The 17284-nt window shown below is 40.3% G+C and overlaps 1 protein-coding gene across 10 annotated transcripts in view; it reads right to left on the bottom strand.

Moving 5' to 3' along the window:
- Positions 1–17284, bottom strand: part of LOC101157835 (teneurin-3) — a 324490-nt gene that overhangs the window by 37975 nt on the left and 269231 nt on the right. For all 10 annotated transcript variants that reach the window (XM_023954877.1, XM_023954876.1, XM_023954872.1 and 7 more), the window contains 6 exons: positions 15517–15649; positions 15195–15323; positions 9683–9814; positions 9451–9586; positions 6104–6247; positions 139–210 (listed from right to left, as the gene is read on the bottom strand). In XM_023954877.1, the coding sequence (XP_023810645.1) occupies positions 139–210; positions 6104–6247; positions 9451–9586; positions 9683–9814; positions 15195–15323; positions 15517–15649 (746 nt within the window). The remainder of the gene's footprint in view (positions 1–138; positions 211–6103; positions 6248–9450; positions 9587–9682; positions 9815–15194; positions 15324–15516; positions 15650–17284) is intronic.

Raw genomic sequence — 17284 nt, forward strand, 5'->3', positions numbered from 1 at the left:
AAAACACCAAAAACCAAGATTTTCATTGCAAAGGGTCTATAATGGGCAGTAATGAATTCATTCAATCTAAGCCAGAGGAATCTTATCTTTTTAAAAATCACGAAATCCATAATTTTAATGTTTTCGAGGTCCACTTACCCATAATGCTGCTGATGACAGGAGGTAGCAGGGATACAAAGATATTTTCACCGTTGCCCTTATACAAGATACCTGGAGGAAACAGGACAGGGAAGTAATGAGCATCATGCGGCTGGTCAGAAACATTGTTCTCTTGAAGGTGAAGGCAGAGTGAGACGCTGCATGAAACTGGAAGCGTTGTTCTAAAAGCGAAGGTAAAGTCGAAGTTTCCACGCGCTCCCAGGGATGCTAGAGGTCAGTCATAGTTGGGGGCATTCAGGGAAAATTTATGGTCTCATTAAACTGTGTCCAGCTTTAATTAATTTTGTTTAAACCCAAGCAGACTGTTTTTTTTTTAAACACTGTTATGAAGGGTCTTTAAATACAAAGATGCAGAAGAGAAGGGATAAATACAGTGGCTGAACTAAAAAACTACAATTTCCCTGAAGATGAGATATTTTCCTGCCAACAATTTGGCAAAAAAATTATATATATATATATATATATATATATATATATATATATATATATATATATATATATATATATATATATATATATATATATATATATATTTGCATATTTAAATATGAGGCAACCTTGAAAGCACATTTTAGCCCTTTATGAAGCTACGAAACTCAGCAAATGAAGAACGAGGAAAACGGTCAACAAAATATTCTTACTAATGCCAGGTTATTAACATCGTCAGAAGACATAAAAAGGTGGGAATGCAGTGTTGGAGGTGTGTTCACCTCATTCTCCTACAGTATGATCTATGCACAGCCATTTCTATGTGACTGAACGGACATTCATGCCGAGTAAATACTAAGAAATCCAAGCAGACAGAGATTTTTCAAAAGAAACCGGCAACCTCAGTGTTTCGGATGAATCTGTTTCAGTCCAGAGAATAAACTAAAACTTCTCATAAGTCTGTTGGAGGCTGGCCTCCACTTTTTACACCGCGAGTGTCCTTGAGAAGTTACCTCAACTCGTTTTTCTCTGATGTCAGTTTTATTTGTGAGCAAAAGTGACAAGAGGAAATGTGTTTTGTCTTACTGAAAAAGCGCAGACAGGAAAGTACTGTATGTAACCCATTTTTAACTCTATATCAATCATCTTTTGGAGAAAAACTTTTTTTTTAACTGGCACAAGTATTTATAAAAAACTGTTTTTATTGTTTTAATTAAGTTATTATCATATGTAATTCTAACCCACACTATGAAAATCAAAATAAATTTTACTTATAAAGTACTTTTCATGCTCAAAGCACACAAAGTGCTTTAAAAAAGTGCTAGTAAAATCATTTCACAACTCAAAAAACAAAGACCTTCATTTAGACACAAAAAACATACACAAAACATAAACACAAAACATAAAGGATAAAACCCTGCATAAGTTAGGAAACCTGAACGACCATTGATATTTTGGGGACTTCTATCCGATCTATCTGTCAAAATGCCCCTCCATGGACAAAGAATTGGGAAAATCTCAAAAAATGTTCTGTGGAAAAAGAGATTTCATTGAGCTGAAGAGTTAATATATTTAGACTGAAAAGAACAAAGTTGGAGGAGGAAAAGAAAATCTCGAATCACAGAAACATGAAAAGTGACTGTGACCAACCCCAGGTGAGATCTGTTTAAACTAGACAGAATTCACTCTTCTCTTTCCCGTCCTGTAAATTCCCCTGAGATGTGCTGCAAAAGTTGGTTTCAGGCCAACATAATTACAGCTCTGCTGCAAAGAAACAAACAAAAAAACAATCCTGTTTAGGATTTTGGACTGCGTTGTATATAACTGGATGAGAACAACATACACACATCTTTGGTGTTATTCTTCCAGCGCGGAGGACGGTTCATTTCAGTTTAAATTAGATTGTGACTCATTATCGACCCTGCTGTGGCTGGAAAGAGGTGTTGTTTATATTTAGGCTGTGTTTAAATGTTGTCTTATGTATATATATGTGTGTGTGTGTGTGCATGCACCTGTGCAGTTATTTCATTACTTCTCCCCCCCTTTTGCTCATAAAATCGCATTTCTGTAGCAGGAAAATGGCAGATCCGGGAACGTTGGAAGGAGATTCATTTCTGCACCTCTGACTAAAAATAAGTCAAGTCATTGTGGGAGAAATTCCAGCATTTGACTAAAACGTAATGATGCTAGTTGTTCTGTTGTTACGGGAGCATCGAGGATGATCCTGAAAGGAGGTCTTTGATTTGAAAGATGACAGGTGGAATTATGGGTAGATGGGGGGGGGAAACGGAGGGGGCCAAAGGAGTGTGGAAATACAGCAACTATGGCCGACTTGTGAAAAGTTAATATGAGGAGCGATAAGATGATGAACAGAAGAAAAGAAAGAGGTGAACTCATTCTTCAAAGTGAAACATCAAAGACAAACCTCCTGCTGTGAGCTGAATTATTAAAACCCTGTTGCCATCTTGGAAACAAGACCCCTCCTCCTCTTATGTTTGTATCCACCTATCCATCCGTCTCTCTCTTATCATCTCTATTTGTCCATCCGTGGATGTACATGGTTGTACGTATGCCCTGTGATTATCTCCCAAAATATATAAGGACTGATGAGCAAAACAAGCCTTTTAAAAAAAAACATCAACAACAAAAAAATTGTGAAATGTAAAGTCTAAAAATATCAGAAAAACGTTATGCTTTTATGCCGAGAGAAGAAACCAAAGCCATGCAGCGCCTCGAGTTAACATGAGGACAAATCAAACGCTGCCAAGTCAAACCTCTGCGATTGCACACGTATGGTAGCGACCTCTGAGAAAGTCCGCGGCCTCTAACTCCGCAACAAGAAGAAACCCTCAGACATTAGGACGGAGCAGAAAAGCTGCTATTTCAAGTCGAAAGCAGTTTTTCAGACCCAGCAGGAGAATTAGTGTTGGTCCTCAAATCCCATATTAGTTGGTTCCCTTCCCCATTCACCCATTCCCTGTGTCCTCCTCTCCTCCTCGCTCACTTTCATCTCTTCCTCCCATTAGTAGGTGTTGATTGATCAACAGAGACCAAGCCAGCAGGGTTCATCTCACGCTGTGCTTCGGTCTGCAAAGGCCAACCAACTAGTTGCCTAGCTGGAAAATAGTGCACTTTGTGTGTGTGTGTGTGGTGTTAGAGGATGATACAGAAAAAAGTGAAAGACAGCAAGAGGTGGAATATCGACTTCTCCTGCTGTGTTAAAAGAGAAGCCGGAGAGGCTTTCTCACATGGTTCCCTAAATATATGTGTGTGCCAGAAAGGGGGTCTGGCTGTGACCTTGATCTCCCAAATCCCCTCAACTTTCTTGCAAATGGAGAATTTTTAACAGAGTTTACATACCAGTTAGAGGCCCACTCCAATGAAAATCATGCTTTTAACACGATCTTATGGCATTTTTCTGATGAGGGAGGACATATATACAATAAAAATTAGGCTTAACAGTGCATGTCTTTTTTCAAACCAATGCAAATCAGGAGCAAACGAAAAAATGCTGACGGAAAAAGCTTGTAGTTGTTACGTTCGCTCCATTCCCATACATCTACTTGTAGACGACTAGATCCACCTACGTCTTCATTTCCCTCATCTGAGCTGGAACCCGGATCAAATCTGGATGGCTGAACCGCTTAGGGGTTGTGAGGGGGCTGTAAGCTAGCGGTAGAGAGTGTAAACCAAAGGATGATGGGAAGTGCTGCCAGGCGTAACCCTTGTGCTATCTTAGATGACCCCACCCTAACATTGCCTTGTTATTCCTACCATGACAAAGGTGGAAAGATTTCATGGACGCCAGTGAAGATCACAAATCATTGAAGAAAAAAGGTTCAGCGCACTGTCTGGTGAGTCTAGATGACCCAACTCCCAACGTTAAAGTGCCAAGGATAGCACAAGGGTTAAACCGCACCATGCTCAACTCAGAAGCAAATGTCTAATGAACTCCCGCTGCTCTGAAGAAACTATGTCCTAGAAAATGACACGTATTTTGAATTTAAGCTAAAAACAGCATAATAATAATTCAAAGAAGACTGGGAACGACTTTCAAGATCAAAAGAGGATTAGAGTGGGACTTTTCGACCGGAGGTGATCCTGTATGTCACTGCATTGAGGTCATGTTCCCGCTGAACTGATCCCTGGTTTTGTCTGTGTGAAGACACGATAAATGTCAATAAGCTCATTTGTTTGAGATAAGTGTGCTTTAACCTGACGCTGACTTGGCAGCAAATCCAACAGACATGGCAACAAAAAATAAATCAAACAGTCCCGGCCTCATTAGTTTTATAAGGAAAGCCATGAGAAAATGTCTTTACCGGATGGAAGAGTCTGAGCAGCTGCCTGGACTTATCGATCGATGGTCCGAGGAAAATTACTCAAATGTTTCTTTATTTGCTGTATTAAACATAATACTTCATAATCTTCTTAAGACTTAAAGGTCTGGCTTTTTAGACTAAACAACTTCTATGTTCAAAACGTTTAGTCCGTCTATGACAGTATCAGAGCGATCTAGCAGAAATGCTAGTCAGTTTTATTATTTAGAATAACAAAAAAAACAAAAACAAAAACCTTGATCAAAAAAACAACCAATAATATTCTGCTGGGAGTAACTTATTACAAAAGTAATGCAATAAAGTAACCTAATGCTTTATTGTTGTAATCCAGTACTTTAAGGCATAACCAAAAGGTTTTTTGTATTTTTTTTTACTTACTATTAATTTGATAATGTTACATTACAACATCTTCTTACCAATAATGGAGTCTTAATGGATAAAAAAGGTCAGTCGCCTTTACTCTCATTCTCTTCTGATGCATCCCAGTCTTTAATCTGATGCAGATTTAAGGAAACGATAAAACCACTTGTCTTTTCTACTGTCTGGATGTTGTTATAAACTGTGGAATAACAATGGATATGCATCTCTATTACTTTTTATTGTTTATTTTCCAATCAAAATAATGACTAATGATATTAAGTTTAATATTTCTATGTAAAGATGTACATCACTTTAGTTTATTTTAGTATCTTTTTCATTTAAATCAAGTCAAATCCAAATGTACAACATGACACTGATAATGCATAAAAGATTCCGCCTGATATCAGCTGAAGTATCTTTGTGAAACGGCACCCTACAGCACAAAGACAAGAAGTGACAAACATCTGTAAGGGGCTTCATTTCTCATGTTTCACATTTCTACCTCATAATATAGTCAGGCTTATTGGACATAAAAACAGCTCTGGGGTAATCATATCACTCGACCTGCTTGTTAGTTTATGTTGTATGATTAGAGGCTGTGTTATGCATACCATTTATGTATCACTAGCTTAAAAGATCCTGCTGGAGGTGCTGTGATTCATCATTACGTTGACCAGACCTCCCCTGCAGGCATTCAAACGGCCGCGGCGGTAAGTGAGTTGACATTTGCTGCAGAACGCTAAACTACACACAGATGAACATTACAGATATTTACAAAAAAGAGGGAGTCGGAGTTCATGTTTGTGTTCCTTTGATTTCTTTAAACCATCTTTAACGTATTGAGGCATGTAAATGAGAATATGCACGGCTTCTCTGCCTCACAAAACAAGACTTTTCTTGCATCGTTCTTGCGGATTTGGAGCAAAAAATCGGCAGGCTTATGAAGTCCTTCTGGGATTTTTCTTGGACAGCAGCAGATTTTCTGTCATGTTTTTCAATCTCACCCTTTTGATTGAAAGGCATGTTTTTAGTTCACAACTTTTCTGTTTGTAAAAAAAAAAAAAAAAAAACATTAATTAACTTCAAGTATGCCATGGTCAGGAGCTTCATGAGACATTTGTGGAACTGGAAGAGAAAGAAATAATGACTCTGCGCCGCCCTGTGGATTCTTCAAGGTCAAATATGGGTGGCATTTTTTGATAATAAGAGTTTTACAAAAACTGTGTTGCAATATGTCCAAAAACATGAATTGAAAAACCGTCAGGCAAAAACAAACCAACAAAAAGTTGCTTCTGTGTCTTCTGTCTTGTACTGACCGCTTTGCACATCCAGGATGTGATGTTTGTCCAACGTCCATCCTCCCATGTTGGACGCGTCCATCTCGTAGCCTTGTAAGATGGCCGTCCTCTTCTCCCACAAGATGAGGTCAAGGCAGGACTCGTATTCAAACCCCACCGACACTGCGAGACACGCACACAGAGTGGAGATGACTGTCCTGCACCTTTGGTTCACATGGAAACACATGCTGAGCCTCCAGCTGCCGGTCAACGGAGAGCTTTCCGTCTCTGTGGTGGACTACGCTGAGAGCCGTTTCTGATTTCACACCACAGAAATGCTCTTCAATTATTTCTGAATTGCCGTCTCTGTTCTTTCTAGAGTCAAAAATTAGCTGTGTCACAGAGTGCATGCTGGAATCCTCACAGTTTGTTTGAGTTAACCTAATTCAGTCGAAACTCTGTGCCCCAAATTAGCAGCCTTCGCTACACCAAAACACCATTCTATTACTATTTTAAAAAGCCAACTTATTGTGTAAAAAATAAAGTAGATAAAGTTGCTGGTCTTTCTTTTCTGCATACAGTTTCAGACGTTTTCCCGTTTTGTACCTCCGCAGACTTGAAAAAAAGTATTCAAATAGGTTTCTTTGAAATCCCCTTTTACCTCTGATGTTTTTTTGACCAAAATTTAAATTTCAATCCATGTTTTGTACTGGAGAATCAGGCGGTGGCAACAGATTGTTGAGACACGCACAAGGAATCTTTGGACAATCCCAGACCGACTGAGCACAGCTGCCTGCCTCAGTAAGCTGGAATGAAAATAAAGAAAACTGTGGATGAATCTGGGTTCAGTCCCACTTTACAGTTTCAGTTTGGGTGCCAGGGGTTAGTGGCTGCAAAATCCTGTTACAAAACTGTGCACCAATCCAGAAGTCTTTATGTTGGCATCTCCTGCCATTTTCCTCTGTTGAACAAATGGAACAAAGCGTAAAGCAATACGGTCTTTGAGGAAACTAAGAAGAAAATACGATAAAAACTAGATTTTTTTAAATACAGGAGTTTATTTCTTATAATTCTGTTTGATATGTTCTAATAATGCTGAAAAACTGTTTTAAATTGAGTCAGGCCCCATTATTTAAAATATTTCCCTGTTTACATAAATAGATAAATAGAACTTCAGGCACAAGCAGGTTTTATATCATTTTAGAGGATCAGTGTTAACTTTAAACATTTAATTAAACAAATGTCATTTTTCTGTGAAGGTAAGTGGGAGCTGCAGTACTTTTATTCCAGTTTTCTCTCTCTCATCTGCTGCCTTCATCTGTTTTGTTGCATTCACACTGAACCCCATTCGTTTGTGTCGCGTCACATTCGCTGCTGGACGTGGCAGCACTGCCTCTATATCTAACATACACATATATATATATGGAAGACACAGATGATGCTGATAGATCACGTTTAGTTATTTTAAAAGCCTCTAGAAAAACATATGGGTTAACACGTCTGTTGCTGAAGCTGCATCAAAATGACTGCCACTTTCAGCGGTACGTCTGTCTCTCCGTGACGCAGTTTGACGAAATTTTTGTGCCGCATTAGTCCGTGGAGGGAAAAATAAAATAATAATAATAAAATCAGAGGACATTTTTATTATTTGATCAGCTTTTCTGTTGGTTTTGTACTTCAGCCACTGACCACATCGTCAACAGGTGATTGGCTGTAGCTCAGTTCCTGATTGATCAACGTGACGCAAATTATTTGCCAAAGTTTAGGCTTTTGAAGGTATTTGTCCCAGGAAAGTATTCGCAGTGCATCAGAATCTCTGTCCTGCTGCCCAAAATGCACTATTGTCAGACCGCCATGCCGCACCCAGACCTCAACTAGCGCCCTCCGGACCACTGATCACTGCGTCTGATTACATTGATTTAACGCTGAAAGCTGACACCCCTGACGCACGCTTAGCTCTATATTTCCTGTATAAAAAGCAGGAAGTGTTGGCGTAAACTGTTCAATCTGCTGCCTGAAAAACCCACTCTGGCATTAAAAATTGCTGGAGGCTTTTACATTGAAAGGATGAGGGGAGGAGCATCCTCCACAGCTCCAGAAACCCAGTCTGGATTCATCTGGATTGGATAACTAAAGTGTCACAGAGGTTTGTTTGTTCAGGACATCCAAATTTCTCTGTAGCACCAGATCTACCCGTCTACACCTCCAGTGTGTTTTAGAACTTGGCTTCTGAGAACACACTGAATTATTTTGTGTCAAACTGATGCAATTTAACAGTGTATCTTTTATTTCCACCTGTGTCAACATTTGTGTGGCGCTTTCATTTATAAGGGGATTATGGGGGATCAGCCTCCATCTCCATAAATACAGAATACTGCAATGTGTGCTTTTCACTTATGCACAGACACAGCCTGGCTGCAGGTGGGTGAGGATGGAGTCGGTCTGTTCCTGGAGGACCAAAAGCCCATCCACCAGGGGGGTTTATAGCAATATTTGTAATGACATTACAGTATAACTGCTAACACAAAGTGACTTCTTCTAAACGCCTTTGATCCCACTGTTAATGTGCCTTATCTTAACCTGCAGACACTCAGCTTTACTTCAACGCAAAAAAGGAAGAAATGCTGTGACGTTAAAGAGCCTTAAGAGTATTATTTGCACAGTCCTGCAGCAGCCTTCTGCAGGATTCCTGACGAGCTGCATCTTGATCAGGAACGGTTTCTTATCACCATTGTCTGCGGCTATAATGTTTAAGGGAAATCCAGAAATCCAAAGTGCTCAGGTCACAACGCCAGAAACTTTACTGTCCCCAAATTTTTCAAAGCTCGTTAAATGTGAAATCCTTTGGGGGCGGGAAGCTGGACTTTTATTGCATTTCTGGTATGTGCCAAAGGAGACGAGCCGATATTCTCACCTGCAGAACTTGTCTGTGAGCCCTTTTCCTCTTAAAACCAAAAAACTGCAGTCCACACATTCTTTCATTTTAACATTGAACCTTCGGAATGACGAAGATCAACATCCGTTTGACTGCGAGGGACTTTCTGAGTGTTGAGGTCAAAATCATTTAGAAAGTGTGAAAACGTGTTAGGAACAAGATTCTGAGATAAATGCGTGGACTGTTGAATATCTTTAAAGACCCACTTCACTAAAAAATTGTGTTTTTAACAATTTCTCCTGGTATTTATCTGATGGAAGACATATATTAGAAAGTGAAGACAAAAATTGCATTTCTGAATATTTCTTTAGCCAAATTGTAGTAAATCAGGAGCAGACGAAAAATGCCTGTTGGACAAAAAGCTTATTTGTGATCCAGAAAATATGCAAGCTCCCTGCATCCACCTGTCTTTTAAGGCTGGTCCAGTTCTGTATAAAGAGTCAAAGCTCACCAACTGCCTCAGAAAGTCCAAAGACGCGTTGGCCATAGGCGTCCGTCTTGTCCCAGATAAATGTGTAGGACAGATTGGGTTGAGCTGGGAACCATTTCTGGAACAGGCGGCCCACGACGGCTACCATCAGGTGAACCTGGATCAACAGGCACAAAGATTACAACTGTGTGGCACAGGAGTCCAATGGCGGATTAAACAGCGTTTGTTTTGAAGATGTTATGAAAAAGCGTACCTTCATCAGATTGAAGGGTATTGATGACTGGGTCATGGAGACTTTGAGGACTGGTTTGTACCCTGCAGCTCTGGAGCTCAGGTAGACCAGGTTCAGGTCGCTGCCTGGGATTGAAGTCTCTTCCTGTAAAACCTGCAGAAGTAAAAGAGCAGACATCAGTGCTCTGCACCATCCCTTCTCCTTTACAAGCAACTGAAGCAATGGTTTCCAGCATTAATTAGCTGGAAAGTGAAGCGCTCAAAACAACATGAAAAAAAAGAATAAAAAAGAGTAAAAAAGAATATTTTCTTCAACATGAACTTAAAAGTTTTGGGTCACAAAAGGTTTACTCTGGTGTAAAATGTTGAAAAGGGAGATTCACTATTGTGTGTTAAGAAATAAGGTGATGCAAACCTTCAGATTGAACCACCTTAAACCTTTTGTTTTTCAGCTGGATCTCCATTTTTGGTCAGAGGAATCTTGATTTGAAAGAATAAAAAAATTACTAAACCGATTGTTTAATAGTGGTTTAGTCTTTTAGTTAAGAATATAAGGACATTTCATGGATACGTTGTTATACGGCGCCTTAGGAGAGAATCCAAATATTAACAACTATGTGAACAAAGCTCAGTAGTTATGATTTAATATAACTATTTAGCAAAAAAAAACCCAGAAAAGTTAGACATTCACAAATTTTCATCAGGTACTAGGTGCGTGGGAATTTTTGAGTTTGTGGCGGTGGTGAAAACTTTGCTCAAAGGCGCAGGAAGAAAGAAGAATCGTCAAAAAAATCTGGTTGTTGCGATCCAGGACTGCTGTGAGACATAAAAAAACCTCTGAAGCTTAAGAAAAAGGGTGACCTGACTAAATTCAGGATGATTAACAGAAACAACAGCATTAAAGAGCATTAAACAATTTAATGCAGGCGATGCCAGACAAAGATGGCAGAAAGCTAAAACTCACTTAAACATGACACGAAAAGCAACACACACCAAACTAATGACCCAAAAGCTGACGAGAAGATCGGATGTGGAGAGGATGACAGCATGGACAAATGTGCACACTGGGGATAATTAAGGAAGTGGCTGAACTGATGGAAAACTGAGACCTGGTGTGATCATCTCACTGGAGACAGAACAGAGAGCCAGAAAACTAAACATGAAATTCTGAAATTCACCAAATTACACGAGTAAAACAAGAGAACAGAAACTGGTTCTCCCGACAAATAATGTAAAAAAAGCATTTTTTAGCATTTTCCTTTACCATGTACCATAACATAAGAAAACAAAGAATTTCCTAATAAAATCAGCCATTTTGTCGTTGTTAAAATGTTACCAGGGTGTACTGTAACACTCTGCCTTCACTGTGATTAGTCAACTAGACATGGTAGCCTCAGTAATGATGTCAGCAGTTCAATATTTATGAGCCAAACACACAACACCAGAACCCCATCCCACTGCTGGGCGAGTTTTTTGTTTAGTTTGGCCAAAATCTCAGTCTAAACAGTCTAATCTAGCAGGCAACAGAAAGAGACAGAGAACAGACCGAGAAAGGAAAACAAAAGTTGTGGATTTTCTAATTAAAAAGCCGGTGTTGTGCTGAAATCTGATCCCCTGCAAACCTGCACCTCCATTTTTGTTGGCCTAGTGATAATGAGGGGAAAAATTGCTTTTTATTATATTTTCTTTATTAGGTCACTTGTTTGGGTTATGTTTCAAATAATTAGAATTAATATCTGGTTTTGAGGAGTAGACAGGAACTGAGATTTGGGGGCCAATTTAGCAGTTTTTGTTGATTAATTTAAATGTCAAAGTGAAGGTAATGCAAACCTCTGTGGAGGCTGCATGCATCACAGTCAAGGGAACACTTTAAGACCGTATCGCACGGCCGCTACCAACATTTTGTGCATGGAATTTCGTTTTTTTTAGGGTAGAAGCGTGACACATCTAATCCATTTGTGTTTTTTTGTTCGTCATTCTTTGATCCAAATGTTTGTCGAGGGTTTGAGCTGTTCAAACGTTTTGGCCGGTTGAGAATTACACAGTTTTCGCTTATTTTACGTTGTATATGTGCCATTATTACGCAACTTGCGTAACTTTGCGTGATTTTTACAAGATGGATACCCATATTTGTGGCTTTCCATGACCATTCCACGTATGATTTTCTACACGGTCTTGTCAAGCATGTACCACTGATGTATAACTTTTATATTATGTATACGACGCACACATCTTGTTAGTATTTGATGCACGAATTTTGGGCCAGATTTGGCTTTTACGTTGATTTACGAGTTTTTTTTTGGTGGTTGATTCGTACTTCTTCCGTGGTTTTAACGTTGTTCATTCGTGATACAACTGTGAAAATTTCACATGAAAGACCACAAATAATCTCACTTTTACACATATTTTTACACGCACAACCAACTTTCATCCGTGCAATATGCACAAAATGTACGTGGTGGCTGTGGGACATGGCCTAAGATATACAGCAGTGAGCAGAGCTGAAGTAGACATTAGTCTATAAGCTTGCTGAGACACCTTTTTTTTTAAAGCTGCTGGTCTTTTAATTTCACTCGAATTGCTTGAAAACTTTTCAAACTGTCTATTGATGTTCAAAACCCCAAGATTCTGTTTCTATACTTCTGCATCCAATGTATTGATAATTCCTACATTACTTTATTGCGATGCTGAAGACAAACTTAATTGTTTTTTTTTCTTAAACAGGTTGTTATTCTAGGGTTGGGGAGGAAGCGTTTCTTATTATCAGACTGATTAAAACTCTGTCTGCTGCTGTCTGATGCCATTAGATCATAATGGAATCTGGCTGCTGTTAAACAAGTGGCTTCTCTTGAGGTTTATGGTCCAACAACTTGACTTGTTTCTTTAAAAGCAGATTTTATGTACATTTTATGAGAACTACCATGAACAGGGCTGCTTTGGTTCAGATCCCACGGCAGCAGAAGAGTGTCTTATTTTGTTGTTGTACCATTTTTTTTTTACTATTAAATCTGTCAATCTGTTTCAAAATAACTCATGGAATCACATTTTGCTGTTTGCGGCCATTGCTGTTTAGTAAAAAAAAAAAAACATTTTGCAGACAGGAATTCTTGAGATTTAAAAAATATGTTCCTTGCATCTTTAATGATGTGTTTTCTGTTAAACGAAAAACTAAATCAAACGAAGCTCACAGTTCAAAAACAGAAGTAACCACAGCAGTCCACTTGTGAAAAAGATAACTTACCTAAAACAGACATTCTACAGACCTCAGTGATAGGACACTTCCTTCCAAATAAGTTAGAAAGTACAGTTTAATGTTAATATCTCCTTTTATAGCGAAGCCCTCAGGCGTCCGGCCTTGTTTTGGCCCCCAGAGAGGTTCTGCGTTCTTGTTCAATCGTGTTGGTTTTTTTATATCACACTTTGAACAGTCCTGCATATTAACTTTTTTTCTGCCTTATTTTAAAGTCGCTGAAACAAAAATATCAAGCTTATGAACACGTAACAATTCAACACTGAAATGACAAAAGTCTTTATGATAAACCGAGATGATGCCAGTGAAAAGCTGAATGGTTTTGCCGAGCGTAACTCAAGTTGACAACGGCGATGAACGCATTTGACAGACATGCTCAAAGGAAAAAAAAAAGGAAAAAACGTAGAAAAGGCAGTTTTGATAAGAAAAATAAAAGTCTCTTGGGATTAAATCGCTGCACTGTTCTAGTGCTTTTCTGCTGCACAACTGCCTTTTCATTAGCTGGGCATTTAGCGTTCATTACATATCCATTACATTCCCTTTAAGGCTGCCCTATTCACTGCCCTTCCCTCTAATGGACTCGGCTCTGCAAAAGCAACGAAGCTGCTTTCGTTTCGCTCGCCTTTCATCTGAACCCACACACGTTTACACACATGCCTTCTTTTAACGCACAAACCCCTTTCTTGCACACACTTGGCAAATAAAAAACAATTATGGAGCTTTGGTTCGGAGTTGGGAGCATAAAGAAACACACCTGGAATTTGTCACATGTTTCATTTCTCTTGAGGACTAGTTCACACAATGTTACAACAGAAAAACAAACCCAAATCATGTAAACACACCTCTGCTTTTTGCTGTATTTCATTCGGATTGTCTCGCACCCACACACCCGACATTCAACTCCAGCCTCTCCTTTTCAAACATGCAGCACAACACAAAGCTAGAACGGTGCCATGTAAATGCAATTACATCATTCCTCCTTGGTGAACTTGTAAAGGGAAAAACACGGATGCGTTCACAGGCAGTTAGAAACTGCTCGTAAGGTGTGGTTTGTGAAATTCTTCTTCTCTAGCTTTCTTCAAAAACACCCACTCTACTGTATGATGACCAAACTGGAACCTCTCTGATTCTTGGCTTCGCCTTGAAATTGGAGACAAAATTATTGGAAATTATTCACTTACTGTAAGCAGTCTAAAGCAAGCCCTCACTCTGGCTGAGCGCCCTCACAATTGCCTGTGGTTAAGATCCCCACACTCCTAAAGCAACCTTCTGTGGAGCACAGCAAGGGATACAGCCGTCTCCTGGTCTAAAAATATACTCCAAGTGTTCTTTGAAACCCTACAGCAACTTCACATTAATATAAAGATGTTCTGGTGCCTCCAGGACAGAAAAAAAACAACACACTGATCCCTCTTAAATCATATAGTCAAGTATTAATGCTCATTCTCTGCCCAGCACAAAACCAGCCCCTGTTCGAAAGCTGGTTCCAGGGGCTGTAATAAGCTTTCGACTGAAGCACACAGCAACTCTCTTGTTCCTCTTAATCCTTTTTTTTCCCAAAACCAGACTGGGGTCCGATCCATGTTTCACCAGATGTTAACAGAACCTTCTGCAGATGTGCGTCTCCATAAAGGAAGTGGTTCCCACGTTGGCGGGATGTAGACCTCGCTGGAACCTCGTTTTTTTCTTAGATGGTACGTGTCAGATCAAAATGATGTATTTGACCTCTGATTCGATACAGTCTGCAACTCTCAGAATCTCAGTTCTAAACCAGAATCTGGTCAGTTAGGCATCCGTCCATCTTTAGAACCCAACGAATCCCTTTTGGGGTCACAGGGTTGTTGGAACCAACCCTGCAACTATTGGGCAAAGCGCAGTGCACCCTAAACAAGTGGTCACTCTGTTGCAGGGCCCCGCACACCTAAGGGCAATTTAGAGACGTCAATTGACCTATGAAGCATGTTTTTGGAGAGTGAGAGGAAACTGGAGCGCCCGGGGAAAACCTGTGCATGCATGGAGAACATGTAAACTCCACACAGAGGAACCAGCTGGGATTCAAACTCACTGAGAGACGAAGTGCCAACCATTACCCCACCGTGCAGACGGCAAATTTAACATATTATAGTTAGATTAATCAAAAGAGCTTTATGGATAACTTTTGACTGCAATTTAAAGCAAGAAATAAATTTGCTCCAGGTGACCATTTTTTGGGGCAGAAATACCCCAGTGATTTATTTCCACCATCTGCCTCGACAGTCAGAACCATTTCTCGCTTAACACATACCTGAGTTTCAGGTACAATGGGCCCGTCCTCAAGTGAACTTCGGTAAAACGTGGACAGCGGGGAGGCGACGATGACGGGACTGGGGCGGATGAAGCCGCTCAGGTCACAGCTTGGGATGTCGTTCTCCTCCTAGAGTTGACAGACGAAACCAGTCAGATCTGCTCACTCATTTCTCTTTTGGGAAATTTCAAGTGCCACCAGGTTCATGGTGAGCACCATTTAATTACAACTCAAGCAAATAAAGCATTCAATGGAAAATGTCATCCTTCAGCATCACACCGCAGATGAATTGCTGCTTTTGGAACCAGGTGTCACCACTCACCTTCTTCATGACCAGCGTGTCCATCACATAAAAGACGTTCCACGGTACCCACACAGTCCTGTACTGTGTGAGGAACGGCGCACGCTCAAAGCTGAGCGTTAAAGATGCCCCTCCGTTGGCCAGGAGATCAAACCTGCAAGGACATCAAAGCCAAGCAAGACTTTATCAAAAGGCCGTCACCTGCTAATGTCCTTTTCCTACAGATACACAAACTCGATGAGCTGTTCACACGACATGAAAACATAAGCACCGTTTTATGGTTGATGAAAAAAAAATAGAGTGGCATTCTGTGTCATCCAGTCCCTACAGGCAAGCAGGCGGGCTTCAGTGTCTCAGGCATTACACGATCCAGTTTTTCTGGCACGAGGATGGAAATTGCAAAATCCTAATGCCGTAGTCACAACTGTCCTTAAGGGGGGATACAGGTTGTCTGCATGTAAAACATGGGCAAATCTGCACAGGGCTAGCACAAAATATCAAAGTCATAGACCACTCAGTGTGTCGGTACCACAAACATGTTCAAGCACATTTTTTTCTAAGGGTATATTGCGACTGACAGATAGTCGTGAAAAGGGTCAGTGAAGTTACATTCACACCTGGCGTGTGATGAGCGTTAAGGAATGCGAGTTATGCTGTTTTTAACTGCGTGTTCACTTTGCGGCGTTCACACAAGAACAGCACCAGACAACCAGGGAGTGGCAGGAGGAGCTTCTGATTTTGTTTTTCTACTGTTTACTAGCACATGCCCGCCACCTACAGCTGGAAGAGGCTTGATGCTAAATACCAAAGCGCTGTAAATCTCCCAAATCTTGCCCCAGGGCTTTTCCTTTAACAGCTCTATTCCGATATATGAAAGACTCTGTGTCACGGAATTCATGCCCGGCAGGAATAAACAAAATTATTATGTTTGTTATGTTTGTATCATGTTTACAACGGTTGGCCCTCATGTGTATAGAAAAGGACACTATCCACACTTCACTACTAAATCTGACTCCCTGAATGGTCAAAGTTCAGCATTTTGGCGTTCAAGCAGTCGAAAGTCCAGCTAGCTGTTCAATGAATGCCTAGTATTTACGTAGAGCCAGAGAACAGGATTAAAAACCTACATAGCAACACATGAACATGAGGGTTTTGAACCCCGCAAAACAGGTTTTTGGGCATTTACAAAGACTTTTTCATTGAAAGTTGTCACTTGAATGAGAGTTGATGCGACCGGGGTGAATGTAGCTTTAGGGGGAAGACGTAATGCGGGTGTATCAGAAAGATTTTCCATCTTTTCAATTCCCCCAAATCCTGCAGACTGCGGGAAGGTTACTGTTAGTGCTGTTCACGTGATAAGTGTCATTTGTGTGAGGACCCTATAGGCCCTTATGTATCATGTGCACGCCCCGTGAGTGCCTTATTAGTGCATGCTCAGTAAGGGGCCAGTACCTGCACCTTACTAACAACTAGTGTGGCGTGAGGATACCCTACATCACCTGTACGACATAAGAGCAACCAACTGACTTTACGATACACACGCATGAAAATCCCATGTTTCATTTTCATGTCATCCATTATGTGCAGGTCTCAAGGGAACTGCGAGACAAGATTCTCCTCCCTACGACCCTCCAGGGACCCAGACAACCCAAAAACCTGGAGCACCCGTTTGGATCAACCACCCGTACGGGCGCATGTGACCAAAGCTTAACTCCTAGCCACAAATCACCAACATAAATCTCATTTGTAGCTTAATCACAGATGTTAGGAAAAGCTAGTGTCTTGAAAT

The sequence above is a fragment of the Oryzias latipes genome, chromosome 1, assembly GCF_002234675.1.
Source record: "Oryzias latipes chromosome 1, ASM223467v1".
Lineage (NCBI taxonomy): Eukaryota > Metazoa > Chordata > Actinopteri > Beloniformes > Adrianichthyidae > Oryzias > Oryzias latipes.